We start from the raw sequence: 13902 nt of genomic DNA, 5'->3' as shown, positions 1-13902 counted from the left end.
GGTATGATGGTGCGTCGATAGGGTGCGTTGTTGCTGACGCTCCTCATGGTGTGTTAGCTCAGTCTCGATGGGTCCGATCATGTATGTATTCTCATCTTTTAGCATTGCAATTGAGCCTCTTCACCATCACCACCTTCTTCTTCCGCTTGCCTCCGATGCCTCCTGCTCATCGCTGGTGCAGTTGTTCCGAGTGCTCTCAAGCTCCCGGCGGGGCCGTCTTGCTCCGGTATCGATCATGGTACTGGCACAACAAGGAGCGAGAGCAGGAGCCGACACCACAGCGTAGACGAGCAGATTGCCCAACATCTCCCGACGCCGTCTTGCGTTCTACTCCTCTTGCCACCATCCACGCCAGCAATACATTCGTCGCACCCCATCCAACCTCGCCTGACTTGCCTGGAGAAGACCTGGAGGATGTCGAGACAGAAGGCGGAGATGCTCAGTGTGAGCAGGACGATGATGATGAGGAGGCCGCGGAGACCGACGCCGAGGCTGTTGAGGTCGCGAGCGGCGATCACTGGTGGAGCGATGCGCCATCGGACTTGGAGGAGGACGAGAACATGGAAGCCGAGCACTTCGATCGCGTTGAAGAGGATTACGGTTCGTTCAGCTTTGGTCAACTTGGGCTCGAGCCGGCATCCGTGGACCATTCGGCGGCAAACACCATAGTCGGCGCGCCCAACTTGCCGACCCCTGTCCAACAATCGCCCGCGCCAGACCACTTGGAGCCCTCGGGGGTCTTCATCGCCTCATCATGGGAGCACCACCTCTACCTCCTGGTCGTCTTCTTGATTGCGTACGGCGGCATCTCTGACCGGCTCGCCACCCTCGTCGCCACCATCATCTCAAGGGTTCTGGTGCCGCTCGTCAAGACCTCAATACAAGCGCTTCACCATCCGGATCCGCTCGCTATCAACGTCGGCGCTTCTCCACTCAAGGTCGTAGTCACCCCAGCAAGCATTCGCAAGCAGATTGGAATACAAGACGATTTCAAACGCTATGGTGTGTGTCCAGCCTGTGCACTCCCGCATCCGTGGGATGGAGGAAGCAGCCCACTTGATCCTCTTTGTGTGAGGTGCGGAGCGAGCTTGTACGATGGTGGCAAGCTCAAGATCACGTACTCGCATCGCTCGATCGCCACCATCCTCAAGTCGGTACTCCGAGACAAAGGCAACGAGGATGCACTCCAAGGATGGAGGGCTTATGTTGCTCGCAATGAACGGTCAAGCGATCCAACGTTCAACACCCTCTGGTCCGGGCAGCGATGGCGAGCGGACTGCTCAAACGTCGCCTGTGGTACGAGCTGTGATAGCAACCACATGAAGTTTGTGGACCTTGGTGATCACATCAAGATCACATTGTCTATCGATTGGTTCACACCGTTCAAGGGCCGCTACTCAGGATGGCATTCGAGCGGCGCCATCCTCATGCGGATTGACAACATCCCCAAGAACACCATCTCGCTGGACCGCAAGTGCGCCGGTATCCACTTGGTTGGCCTCCTCCCCGGCCCCAAAGAGCAGGACGTCAAGATGCTCACGCCGTTTCTGCAGCTCATCACGGACGAGCTCAAGATGCTGTATCGCGATGGCATCAGGATCAAGACTGCCAGACATCCAGAAGGTAAGTCGCTTGAGCGAGTGATCCGTTCAGCACAGGAGCGGAAGATGCAACGGAGGGTGGAGCTGATGATGGTTTGCATTGCCTACGACGATGTGTACGCTCTTGAACAGGAAGAGAGCTGAAGGTGAAGCTCGGCATGATCGTCGCCGACTCTCCCGCCAGAGCCAAGGTTGGAGGCCTCCTCGGTCAGCGATTCAAGGGCAAGGGCTGCCCCTACTGCCTCTTCGATATGGACGAGCTTGGCTCGAAGCATGCCTCGTCGGCGTCCAAGAGAACCGCAGCTCATCGAGAGCATTCTCTCGCCTGCCGGTCAGCAGCTGGAGCGAGGCAACACAGGAGCAACGGGGTACAGTTCAGCGTCTTGCACGAGCTGGTGTACTTCTCAACACCGACCATGTGCCCCCCGGACTACATGCATGCCGTCCACCTCGGGATGTGCAAGAGGTTCTTCCACAAGTTCCTCATCGAAGGCTGCAACAACATTGGCGGCATGCTGGGCCCGCTCTTGGCCGTTGTCAACAACACCAGCCTGCCAAGCTCGGCGACGAGGCCAGACGGACGCATTGGCAAGCCAGGCGGTGGCAATCCAAACGCCGAACAGTGGCTGACGTTCTTCAAGCACCAGCTCATCTTCGGTCTCATCCAGGTATGGTCCCAGTCTTTGGGAGGAGCTGGCATGCTCCAATTGCAGTTCAACCTCGAGCCAAAGCAGATCAGTGGAAGGCGACCGGTCCTCCTCGGCAGCAAGGCGGTGGAAGACGTCTTCGAGGCAGCTCTCCTCCTCAGCGCAATCGTCGACTTCATGGAGAGGCCGCTCAGCGATGGCGAGGTCAGCCGTTTGGAGGAGCTCATCGTCCGCTTCAACAGGCAGCAGTCAAACATGCTGGGTCCAGGCTGGCTCACGTACAACAACCACATCGCCAAACACATCCCCGAGTTCATCCGCCTGTACGGTGTCCGTATGTATCATAGTGTCTCACACACGCTCGCTTCGCCGTTGAATGTAATCTCATTGACCATCACCTTTGCAACGTTCGATACATGGCAGCCAAGAACTTCTCGTGTTACGCGTTTGAGAGCTACAACGGCGTGCTCGGCGGCATGAAGAAGTGTAACAGGAAAGGCGGTGTTGTTGAAGACAGCATGATGAGGACGACTAGTCTGCGGTCCGAGGTAGACCGCGTGCTGCTCAACTGCGGCTCGGAGATGATGAAGAAGGAGCTCACTCGATACATACGTGGCTCACAAGCTGAGATGGATTCCATCACGGAGACCAAGGCGGCAAAGAAGGTGATGGACGGCAGTACCACCAACAAGCTCCTGTTCTTCCTCAACGGCCCGCACAAGACGATACGCGGGGTGTATCAGCTCGATGGAGAGCAGGGTCCGGATGACGTTGGCATCACCACTCACGCCCAGCACTTCCACACGTTGACGAGGCAGTCATTTCCACGGCCGATTCGGTACTCGTCTGCTCTTCAAGGAGGCAGTGTCAACCTTGGCAACACGTACGTGCTGGTTCCACTGCCTTCGTCTCAGTCTCTAGTTGCTCAAATCCTCTGGCTCTTCAAGAAGAGGATACGCTTCAACACAGACGGGGAGGCAGGCGAGGATATTTACTTTGCCCACGTTCGTAGCATTGAGATGGTGGAGGCGGTGGATGCGCTGGGAGCTGGCCATCCTGGTCTAGATCTCATGGACGAGATAGGCCTGATGTTCGCCCGCCCAGGCGAAGGAGGGACTGAGATGGTGATCCCCTTCCTCGCCATCACAACGCAGCTCTTGTGCTGCAAGATCCAGACGGTTCAAGGGTCTTTCTTGGGTCTCAAGGCCGTTTAGCACTCATCTCTTGCTGTAGATAGCTTCAATCACATCTGCAATTCACGCAATGAGCTCTACTACCATCATATTGAACTGCCTGTGATCGCGAGCGCATGGCTTCTTCACCACCAGCCTCAGCAAAACAGCCAAGTGGCGCTGACACTGGTGAAGTGCCTGAAACGCCAGACGTTGATTTCACGGCCGAAAAATTTTGAGTGATGTCTGCGCTGCGCGCGCGCGAGTCTTTGTGCTTTTCGTCTCATCCATCACCTTTCTACTCAACCACATCCATCAAGACGCTCGTTTCGCCGGTTTCGTCGTTTTTGGTAAGTACGATGCCTTGTTTCAACTCGCTGGGTGTTCTTTGGGGCCCTCCGACGCAGGTGCACGCCCTGCGGGCCCCATATGGCTTTCACTTTGGAGGTGGCAGTAGCTGTGTCTCTGCGCCTCGTTCGACTCAGGCTCAGTCTCAGTCTTCTGTTCGCTCTTTACTGACATCTTTCTGCATTGCTTTTGTTTCTTTCTATACAGTTACAGGTTCACATTCGCATGGATCTCGGTCTCGGGCTCGGCCGCGCGGCCTCGGTACTTTAGGGGGCCTGCCAAGCGCAGGTGCACGTCCTGCTGGTCCCCTCGATTGTTTCCTGTCTCGGTCTCGTGGTGTTGTCTCGGTCTCGTGGGGTGGAGGACGGCAGCCCGCCGTATGGGCCGTCAAACGCTCTGCGGATGTGGTGGTGCCGGAGGGGTGGGAAAAGCGTTGGGTTTGCGGATGCCGTCCGCAAGGACAGGTGATCGGCGCGCGATGGTGCTGGCGTGGGTTAGCTTAGCTACCCACGTTTCATGCCTACCTTGGGGGGAGAGCAACGCCTTGCCAGCGGGGCTCGAATGGTGCTCTCGCCACGATAGTGGGGTTCTCACCAGCATACCCTCCCCCGGCGCGCGTACAAACCCGGGCCTCGTGCCCAGCATCTTCATGCCTGCGTCTCCCTTCGTCACCAGCCCCCTCTCCCCCTTTTTCGGCTTCATCGCGTTGTGTTCTTGCGCTCTGTTCTCGCTGTGTTGGTAAGTTCGTCTCAGGTCTTTGGCTCGCTTCTTTTGTTCGCTTACTGACACACTTCTTTTTGATTGCTTTTGTATGAACAGGTTATGTACAAGGTGTAAGTATCAGTCTCGTTCAGTCTCGCCGTGGCTCAGGTTGGCCTAGTCGACGCAGGTGCATGCCCTGCTGGCCTTCCTCGACTTCAAGACGCACCACGCGGTGCACCACCCTTTGCTGCCGGCGCCGAGGCTCTTTGCCTTGGCCTTACTCAGCCCAGGTTTCGTCGCTGGACTGGGTAAGGCCAAGGCGGGGGTCCAGGCTGTTGTTCAAGGTGCCAGGCGCGATGGGTGGATGGACAACGGACGGGGAGGGGATGGGCAGTGGCTCTGCGCTGGCCATCGTCATGGTGAACGCGGGGTCGTTGCCCCATTCGCCAACCGAGTGGATGCGGGTCTCGCGGCGGTTCGCTGGAGTGGGTGGGTGGTTGTTGGCGCATCTGGCGGTGGCAAGGGGGTACGCTTGTGCGTATCTCTCTGCCACCATCCATTTGTAGACCGTCTGGGGTAGTCTTGGCGCTGTTGCGGGGTTGGGAGGTGCTCGTGCAGTGGGACGGCGTATCAGGGTTCGAGCTTGGCGCGCATTCGTGCCTTGAGCTCCTCTGATACCTTCGTCTACTGCTCGGATGGCATCCTCCAGCTCGCGTGATCGCCATGGTACTCTATCAACCAGCCCCACCTCTCTGTTTCGGTGAACCACCTCGTTTCCTTCCTGCTCGGCCAGTACCTCCTCGTCCCCCGTCTCGTCTCCAGACATGGCTTCCTCCACGAGGAAGTCATGGTTCCCGTACCGAGCTTGGATGTCTTCGCGACTTGCCAGGTGCTTCTTCCTCTTCACCCACTTCTTCTGCCTGCGCTGACGCCGTCTCTTGTTTCGCAACCTTTGCTGACGATCCTCCTCTGTTTCTGCTTGTTGATCTCTGTAGGTACGGAACAGACGCTCGAGCGACTGGAGGCAGACACGTTGGGCTGTCTGCTTGCCGATGCGCTCGACCATAGCTCTCACGAGGTCGTCCTCGAGGAGCGTGGCCGAGTGCATGTACATACCGACAATACGTAAGTTCTCTTCGGCATCGTTGGGCCTGGACCAGTCGATGCGCAGCAGTTGTCGGCCTTTGGTGGTGGTTGGATGGTGTACGTCAAAGTCGGGGAGGGGCTCGCGACTCCCAACCCCCAATCGCATGCGGACATAGTCGATGAACGCGCGATGGAGGAGGTTGTGGGTCTTGTTGCCTCCCCCGCCCGTCCTTGCAGGCAACGATGATGATGGGTATTGTCTTGTTGAAGGCGATGTTGGTTCAGCAGCCCCGCCAGCGATGCCCATTGACGAGGCTGTTGAACGTTGACTTGCTCGTACGTTCGCTGACTCTAACTCTTGCAATCTTCTTTCTGTTGCCTCGTTTGATGTATACAGATCATCTACCCTCTTCGTGAGGTCGACACACTGAGCCTGCAAGACTTCGACGGCACCCAACGCCGCTCGCAGGCCATCGCCAAGCCGTCGCAGCTCTACAAGATGAAGGCAATGTTCGGTAAGTTCATGGATACTCGTGCTCAGCAATTGGACCTCGTGCATATGTGTACGGAGGGCTACAAGACTGACCTTTGACTTCTGCTCTCTCAGGTGCGAACACGACGCAGCTCGAGGACTCTTCAACAACATCATCGCGCTCCAAGAGCACATCCAGGCCGCGGGCCTCAATCAGCAAGACATCGTGAAGGTAAGCAAGCTTTGGATAGACGTCGGCGAGGGCTGGGATGTCAGGATGGATGCGGTTGGCGGTCAGGGCTTCGACTTGGTCTCGAAGCTGGTGCAGCTCTTGTTGGAGGATGCGGATGGTGGGTTGGGTTTGGCGTGGTGTTGGCTGGGCACTTGGCGGACCGGGATCGGCGAGAATGGCTTGCGTACTGACGATGTTGCCTCCTGTTTGTCCCTCCTCGCCCTCTCCCGCCCCCAACTCGCCCAAACCCGACGCTCCAACATCCTCGGCCGCGCGTTCAACCTGCTCGACTTCCACGCGCTCGTCCTCCACTGGACTCATCACCGCAACCATCGACTCGTCTTCGCCCCTTTCGACTTCACGCGCCTCACCTTGGGTCTCCACCGCCACCACTCCACCACGCCTCGATCTCCTCTGCGCTCCGATGCTTTTCTTTCGACTGCTGGCAGGCATTCTCCGGGTTGGCAAGGTAAGTTTGGATGGGGGAGGACGGGGTCTTTGCTTGGAAGGATGGGACGAGGAGGACTGACACGCCAGCGGGCGCCCTTTTATGTTGACTCATCTGCTATGGGACGCCCTTCCGTCAACCTCTGCTCTCTCACTTCGGCCTCCTTGTACTGCATTCTCATCCACCGCAACAGCTCGCTGACTCTTGCTTTGCCTTTCTTCTCTTTCTGCCGTCTTCCTTTGTTCCACAGGCCTCCAATCAGCACACGCATCAAGCAGGTCAGGCGAGCAAGTCAAGGAACAATGGTTTGCTATGGGCAAGACGATGGATACGGACAATGGTGGACGCAGCGAGCACAGGAGGAGGAGGATGGTGATCAAAGGGGCCTGCAGAGAGCGTGGGAAGATGGTGTATGGCGTAGGCGATGAGCTGTACGATACGTGGCACTCACCGCAATGCAAGCATCTTTGATTGGCTGATATTGACCGCCTGTGGCAAGCCAGCGTGAATAGGACCATTCTGTACAGCGATGCCAACGTCCTTGAGGAGCGTTGGGCCCTTTGACGCTCCACGGGTGCCAGTTCCGTGCGTCTTTAAGCTGGGCCGCGCCAGACGCTCCACACGTGTGTTATAATCAGCGTCCTAGGCACACTCTCGTGCGAATTTAGATGTGATTCAGGGTCTTGCTCAGAAGCAAAAAGTGCAGATTTCTTCCTGGCCGCGGCGTGAGGATCTCCGAATCCCGACCTTGCTCTGCTTGCCATGCACAATGCTTGACAGCACCGGACCCGGGACGCTGCTATAGAGCGCTGCATCTGCCCCACTCCGCGCCTGTCAGCATCACTGCAAAGACCTGATAACACACTCTCACACACACCTCGACGCAGCGCAAACAGCTTTTCATTGAAGCAATCATTCCTTGCCGCCCGTCTCTTCAGCAGCCTTCAACCGATTCCTCTCCTTCTTACCCAGCCTCTTCTTCTGCGTCTTCTCCGTGCCATCACTGGTCCTGCTCGTATTGCCGTACACATCCTTCCGGAACTGGCCGAGCTTCTTGCCCAGATCCAACGGCCGGTTCTTACCCCTCCTGTACGGCTGGAGGTTCTTCAGTCCGACCACGTTGTTCAGCTGGTCGTCGTCGGCGAGCAGGATGTCGACCGCCGACATGCCAAAGTCGGCGGGGGCGACTTGGGTGTACTTGAACCGAGTGGGGAGATCACCGATCATGTCCTCGTAGTCGAGGTTGTAGTACGAGTCGATCATGTCTTTTGCCATCGCCTTCTTGTCGGTGCTCGAAGCAGCGGGAGCAGAAGCGTCCATGGCGGAGACCTCGACTCCGTCGTCGTCGTCGGCGTCCGAGTCGGATTCGTCGCCGTTGGGAGCGGAGGAGGACTTAGAGAGCGCCGCCTTGAGCTTCTTCTTGAGCTTCTTGCGGTCTTTCTTGCTGAGCTTCTTGTCGGCCAAACGAGCACGCAGAGCGGCTTCCTTGCTTCCAGCTGCCGCAGTACCATCGTTGTCCCCAGCGTCACCGTCGAGGAAGTCAGCATCCATCTCGATCTTGTCCTCATCAACATGGCTCTGCTTGGCCTTCTTCTTGCCCTTCCCTCCGCCCACGCTCGCCTCGTGCTCCTTAATGATGTCGTCGATCTCAATGTCATCGTCCCAACTCGGCTTCTCGTCATCCTCACCGCCATCGAAACCATCCCCAAACGCCTTCTCCATCGCCCGATCGTGCGCCTCGGCATCGAAATCACCCTCCAGATCCAACCCCTCCAACGTACTCCCCGTCGCCTCCTTCAACTTCTTGAGCTTATCCACGATCTCCTGGCGCTTCAGATTCTTCAACCTTGCCAACTCCTGCATCTTGAGCCTTCGCTCCTCGTCCTTCCGCGCTGCACGCTCTTCGCGCTTGCGCTTGCGCGAATTGTCCTCGCGACGCGCCGAGTCCTTGGGTTGACGCGAGTAGGTGGGGATGGTGAGCGATTCGACGCCTTGTTCGAAGCGGAAGTTGTAGGCGGTCTCAAAGGCGTCTGCCATGGAATCGAAGGAGGCCTCGCTCTCGAGATCGGCCGCTTCGGCTTCCCAGTCGCGCCCGTACGCCTGGCCGTCGCCATTCGACGAACTGGGTTCAGCGTCGTCTTTGGCCTGCAGCACGGCTTTGGTGAGGCGCGGCTTGACGGGTCGCTCTTCGGCAGCCGTGTCGATCCAGCCCCGGTTGAGGATGTAGTTGAGCAGGAAATCCTCGTTCTTCTTCTCGTCGTTGGCGTCGGCGAGAACAGAGGTGGAGGTGGATGCTTCGTTACGGATGGCTTGACGGATGGTATTCTCGTCCGCGTTTGGGCCGAGAGATGCAATCACCGCTTCGCGATACGACGAGCCATTGCCGTTCGATGCCTCAGAGCGCTTGACGAACAGATCGTCCTCGGCGTCCACCCCGGCGTGGAAAGCCTGCGACACTTCCTTGCGCAGTTCCTCCTGCTCCTGCGCGAACGGCATACCTTCGTCCTCATTGATGATGCCTTTGACACGGTCGCTGGTAGTGGCGTCGGCGAGTGCGGCAGCCGGATCTTCGGCCGTCTCCATCAGCTCCTGTACCCTGGACCGCTGATAATCCTGTAGAGTGACCTTCTTATCCTTCTTCGTGGTTCCCTTCTTCGCCCCCGCCGGCCCGGCCACTCGTGCCGCTCGCTCGGCTCGCTCCGCTTCCTGCGCAAACACGTCTGTCTTGGAATCGTAGAGCGCCGCGTCTTTGTTCCTGATTCGCTGCAAGGTGCGCAGAATGGCGGCGTCCACATGCGCGTTGACCTGGTCGCCATCCTCGTCTTCCGTCACGTCGCTCTCCGAGTCTGTCTCTTCATCGTCATCGGAGGCGAGCGCGTCTTTGCCGTACTTGGCCTCGAGCTGGTGCAGCTCGGCACGTTGTTTGTTGTGCAGGTAGCGCTCGGCGAAGTCCTTGTTGATGGTGAAGTGGTTGAGCGACTCTTCGGGGCGCGTGCGGATGTCGAGGTTGGCTGGAGACGAGTCGTCATTGAAGAGCTCCATCTTGGGTTGGAGCATGATGGCGGGCTGCTGAATAGCAAGGCAGAAGGGTTCGCAAGAGTGTGCTGCTCTCGAGCTAGCCGATGTGGATGCGTGAGACTAGTGTGAATGCTGCCTCGAGGATAGGTGGCGGCGAAGCGTGAAGTGGGCTAGAGCCGGATGGTAGACAGTCGACAGCCGGTGCAGAAGGTCGTAGCTGTTGCGTGTGTGAGAGACTACGAATGCAGTCTTCAGAGAAGATGGCGGTGGTGATGAAGTGTTGCGGTTGATGGCGAGAAGAAGTGCAAAGTCGTCACGCTGCTCAGCCAGGAGAAAAGGGTTCAAACAGCGCAACCTTTTGCCTCCAAAAGAAACTTTTTCCGTCAACTTTTTCGCCGCTTCCTCGGGAGTCGGTGTCCAAAATATTTCAAAATGTTACGTCGTCACTGACAATCTTTGGCCCTCGATTCACCGGCTTTGCTTCCACCATCTCGCCACGACACTCTCAAACTGGGCAAAGAGAAAGATTGTTCTATTATCACGACGTGCGAAATACTGCGAGAACGACTGACATGTAGACCTGGATACGATGGGACGATGCTATCTATGGATGTGTAATTTCTAGGCACTCTCACGTTTGGAAAGCTTGTTGAAGCCGAAGGTCTTGGTGAGGAGCTGACCTGCGGAGGACCTCTTGGCCTTGACGGCGGTGGTCTGGTCCTGCGGGGAAGCACCGATGTCGGATGCCGAGCGACGACCCGACTGGGAGGTAGAAGATCGGTTCGAGTGGGCGGTAAAGTAGTTGTGCTCTTCGGCGGTCGGCTGGACGACGGTTTGCGAAGGCGTGGTCGCGGCCGCGAGCTGCGAGAGCGGGCTGGGGCGCATCACGAACTCCTTGGCCGCAGGTTTGCTGAGCGAGACCTCGTTCTGGGGGCTAGGCACGCGCGTGGGCGTCGAGTAGCCAGAGACGCCGCCGCCGCACACAGGGGTGCCCAGCGGAGGGCTGCCGCTCAGATCAGACGAGCTTGCCGAAGGCGAGGTGCTGGTGCTGGTCACAGCCGAGCGAGGTCGAGGAGGCGTCTTCGAGGGGCTGACCTGCGGCGTCGTAGCGGCAGGCTTGCTGGAAGCCGGCGCGCCAAGCTCCTTCACCTCGTCCTCGGACATCTCAATCGGTCGAAGGTCCTCGTCGGTGGGAACGGTGAAGAACCTTCGCTGCGTAGCGATCTTCCTGTGAAGACCCTCGGGTCGCAGCGAAGGAGTGGCGCCCTTCTTGAACTTGGCAGCCAGCGGCACGTCCACCGAGACGACGTGCGTGGTCGAGTTCTCCCACATGCACGCGGCCATGACCGGGATCATGTCCTTGGTTTTGGCCTTGCCGCCTTTGCTGGCCGTGGCGAGAGCGCGTGCATCGGTGAGCTTGTTGATCGAGTCCCACAGAGCAAGCTTGGCAGCGGCCCTGACCTCGTCGTACGAAGGTTCAAATTCGCTCGAGGCGGCCGCAGACTGTGGGAACAGGGTCGCGAGGGGCACGGCGGGCATGTCGACGCGCTTGACGGTGACGTCGACGAGGAAGCCGTACTCGCCCGTGCCGGTGCCTTCGCACGAGCGACAGGCCGACTTGAGGCTACCGCTGCAGGTGTTGCACTTGAGGACACCAGCACCCTGGCAACGTCGGCACGAGGATTGCGCGCGTGTCTTCTCGCGCCCGGTGCCGTTGCACCAGAAGCACTCGTCGGCTTGCTCTGCCTTGCAGGTCGTGCAAGCACCGAGGCCACTTCCCTCGCACTTGACGCACTGGGCGTTCGTGCGAAGGGAAGCGAGCTCGATCGTCTTCTTCGACTTGCCCTTGATCTGGGCAATGTCGAGCTGCTCGTGGCGAATCTCCAAGGACCACGGACTCGGCATAACTGGAAGCTGTCCGACTTGGCCTGGACGAGGCGGTGACGCGGAACGCTGCGAATGACCAGAAGACGAGGCGGTGTCCTTGATGTTGTTCGGGTTGAAGGGACCGAGACGCTTCCAGTGAGCGCTTCGTGACTCCATGACGACGACCGCCTTGATGAGCGAGAGGCGTTGTTTGGCGCAGAACTTGACCTTGAGAGCCTCCTTGCGGGCCTGTCGCTCTTCCTCGCTGGTCTCGTCCTTCTTGGTGGGCGGCAGAGGCAGACCGTCCTCGCCAAATTGCCTCGAAGGGGCATCGCAGATCGCGGGATAGCACGAGACAACCATGTCGACGCAGTCGTCCGACGAGGGAGTGCGCTCCGGCAGGGTCGAAGCGCTGAATGCGATGTCTTGAGGGCCGAGCCGCGCGAAGGGCTTGTTGTTCTCAAGCGTAGCAGAGTGAACGGATGACGTGCGCCTGTGGTGCCCGCGCTCGGACTGGGAGTTGGACCGGCTATGCTCGCTGGCATGCAGCATCTTCGCCTTGCCCGCCGCGCGACGCTGTGTATCAATATCATCGCTGAGAACCTCGAGCTCAGCCTCGTCCTCGATGGCGCAGCTATCGTTGGCCACGGGCGAGTCGGAAGACTTTCGCGACAAGGCAGCTCGGGCCTGGTAGAGGTGGAAGGATGGACTGATCTGCGCAGCTACGGTCGACGCTTCAACGGCAGCGTCGTGCGACGGAGCCGACGGCACCGGAGCATTGGCCGGAGTTGGCGTGTGCTGTTGGATTGCGGACTCGAGGGCAGTTGAAGGGCTTGCCACGCGGTGCTGCTGGCGCATGGACGACGCTTCAAGGGTGTCAAAGGCGGACTCGGGCGGAGTTCTGATCTCGTCGTCGAGCACCTCGCTGGAACTGCGAGCCGATGTGAGGCTCGTAGCGAGGGAAGAATCTTTGGACGAGATCGCAAGGGGGGTGCCTGCCTCGCTGCCCTCCTGGTCTCGCGCAAACGGCACTGAAGGTGGCTCGAGGTGGCCAACGTCGTGATGGTAGTGCTCAGCTTCTTCATGAGCAACGGCGAGCCTCGAGATGAGCTCTGCATAGTTGCTCTCCATCCACGTAGGCTCGACCAGAGCGTTCGATCGCTTGTCGTCATAACTGGCGTTGGGATCCAAGTAGCCACCGTGAGTGTATGCGTAAGGGTCCGCACTGCTGCGGGAGAGGGCCTCGAGGTTCATCCTGATGGTGCGCGAGAAGTCGAGTGCGTCAAGATCCTTGATATCCTCGTCGTCGTGAAGGTCGCCGTCGTCCGCGCCGATGAAGTTGAAGCTGGATTGACGGGCTTCAAAGCCAAAGTCGCCCAGGTCTTCGACGGTACGTGGGTTGTCAAAGGAGGTGGACGTGGATCCGCGAGACGAGAGGCCGTCAAAGAAGGCGCTTGAGCGTTGAAAGTCGGACAAGGCCTTGATCAGAGATGACGACGAGGATGATGATGTGAGATGGGTTGCGCTTGAGAATCTCGAGAAGTCGCGCGGACGCTCGTCGTCGAAGCCGCTCCGACGTCGGTCTTCCTTGGTGGAGTGGGCAGCGGTTGAGCTTGAAAGAGTCGTATCGGGAGTGTCGGTCGCGAGGGACGAGCGGGAACTGCTTGGAGAGAAGCGAGGGGAAGGGAGACCGATGTAGGATGCTTTGGGAGTGGTGGAGCTGAAGAAAGAAGTCTGGGCTGAGCGAGGAGTTGGCGTAACCGGCCCGTGGGGGGACGGCGTGCTATGTTGTGTCGATTGCATGACTGTATGTTGCTCTTGACTGCAGAGCAAGGCGTCGCGTTTGACTGGCGAGAGAGGGCTTTGTGGGCGTGCTCTTGTCGGCTACTGCCATGCAAAGAGATGAAAGCGAGTGCAGATCACCTGAGCGCAGAATGAAATTGGCAGGGGAGGGGCAAGCGGATCGTATTGGATCCGAGTGAATGCGGAGGCTGTGAAGAGGGGTCGAGCGAGTGTGGACTTGATGAAGTACGACTGACACGAATGGAAATCAGGGATGGAAGAGGTCGAGAAGAAAGGGAGGAGAGAAAAGCAACAATGATGGTGATGGCTATGCTCGCATGAGATGGGGGTTTGCTGCGAGTGATGAGGAAGCGAGACCGACGTGTCTATTTTTTTGAACAGTCAGGCCGGCTACAGGTTATGACAGTGGTAGTGGTTCGACTTGGTGCCGGAAGGGGTACGCAACGCTCGACTCGAGATTATCACTCTGGTTTGAGAGCAAGCAGTGGTTCCCGGGCTGCACGGATT

At 58.5% G+C, this 13902-nt stretch overlaps 4 protein-coding genes across 4 annotated transcripts; 2 read left to right on the top strand and 2 right to left on the bottom strand.

Moving 5' to 3' along the window:
- Nucleotides 1-155: 155 nt before the first annotated feature.
- Nucleotides 156-3462, top strand: PSEUBRA_000915 (Transposon, En/Spm-like protein; the record flags this gene model as incomplete). Its single annotated transcript, XM_016434215.2, has 3 exons — nt 156-1623; nt 1734-2582; nt 2672-3462. 3 exons carry the CDS (start codon nt 156-158, stop codon nt 3460-3462), a joined length of 3108 nt encoding a protein of 1035 aa, XP_016294311.2.
- Nucleotides 3463-4417: 955 nt separating this feature from the next.
- On the top strand, nt 4418-7084 carry PSEUBRA_000914 (uncharacterized protein; the record flags this gene model as incomplete). Its single annotated transcript, XM_059464515.1, has 8 exons — nt 4418-4506; nt 4588-4601; nt 5466-5595; nt 5954-5974; nt 6062-6071; nt 6164-6260; nt 6710-6729; nt 6959-7084. The coding sequence occupies 8 exons, from the start codon at nt 4418-4420 to the stop codon at nt 7082-7084; spliced, it is 507 nt and encodes a 168-aa protein (XP_059321097.1).
- A 536-nt stretch (nt 7085-7620) lies between these two features.
- On the bottom strand, nt 7621-9765 carry PSEUBRA_000913 (Kri1-like, C-terminal; the record flags this gene model as incomplete). Its single annotated transcript, XM_016434197.1, has 1 exon — nt 7621-9765. One exon carries the CDS (start codon nt 9763-9765, stop codon nt 7621-7623), a length of 2145 nt encoding a protein of 714 aa, XP_016294309.1.
- Nucleotides 9766-10347: 582 nt separating this feature from the next.
- PSEUBRA_000912 (Heat shock protein DnaJ, cysteine-rich domain protein) lies at nt 10348-13395 on the bottom strand (the record flags this gene model as incomplete). Its single annotated transcript, XM_016434201.2, has 1 exon — nt 10348-13395. One exon carries the CDS (start codon nt 13393-13395, stop codon nt 10348-10350), a length of 3048 nt encoding a protein of 1015 aa, XP_016294308.2.
- Between the last annotated feature and the right edge of the window lie 507 nt (nt 13396-13902).

Source organism: Kalmanozyma brasiliensis, assembly GCF_000497045.1.
Source record: "Kalmanozyma brasiliensis GHG001 unplaced genomic scaffold PSEUBRA_SCAF11, whole genome shotgun sequence".
In the NCBI taxonomy this organism is placed as follows: domain Eukaryota; kingdom Fungi; phylum Basidiomycota; class Ustilaginomycetes; order Ustilaginales; genus Kalmanozyma; species Kalmanozyma brasiliensis.
The sequence above is the reverse complement of the archived record's forward strand: the minus strand, read 5'-3'. Positions and strand labels throughout refer to the sequence as shown.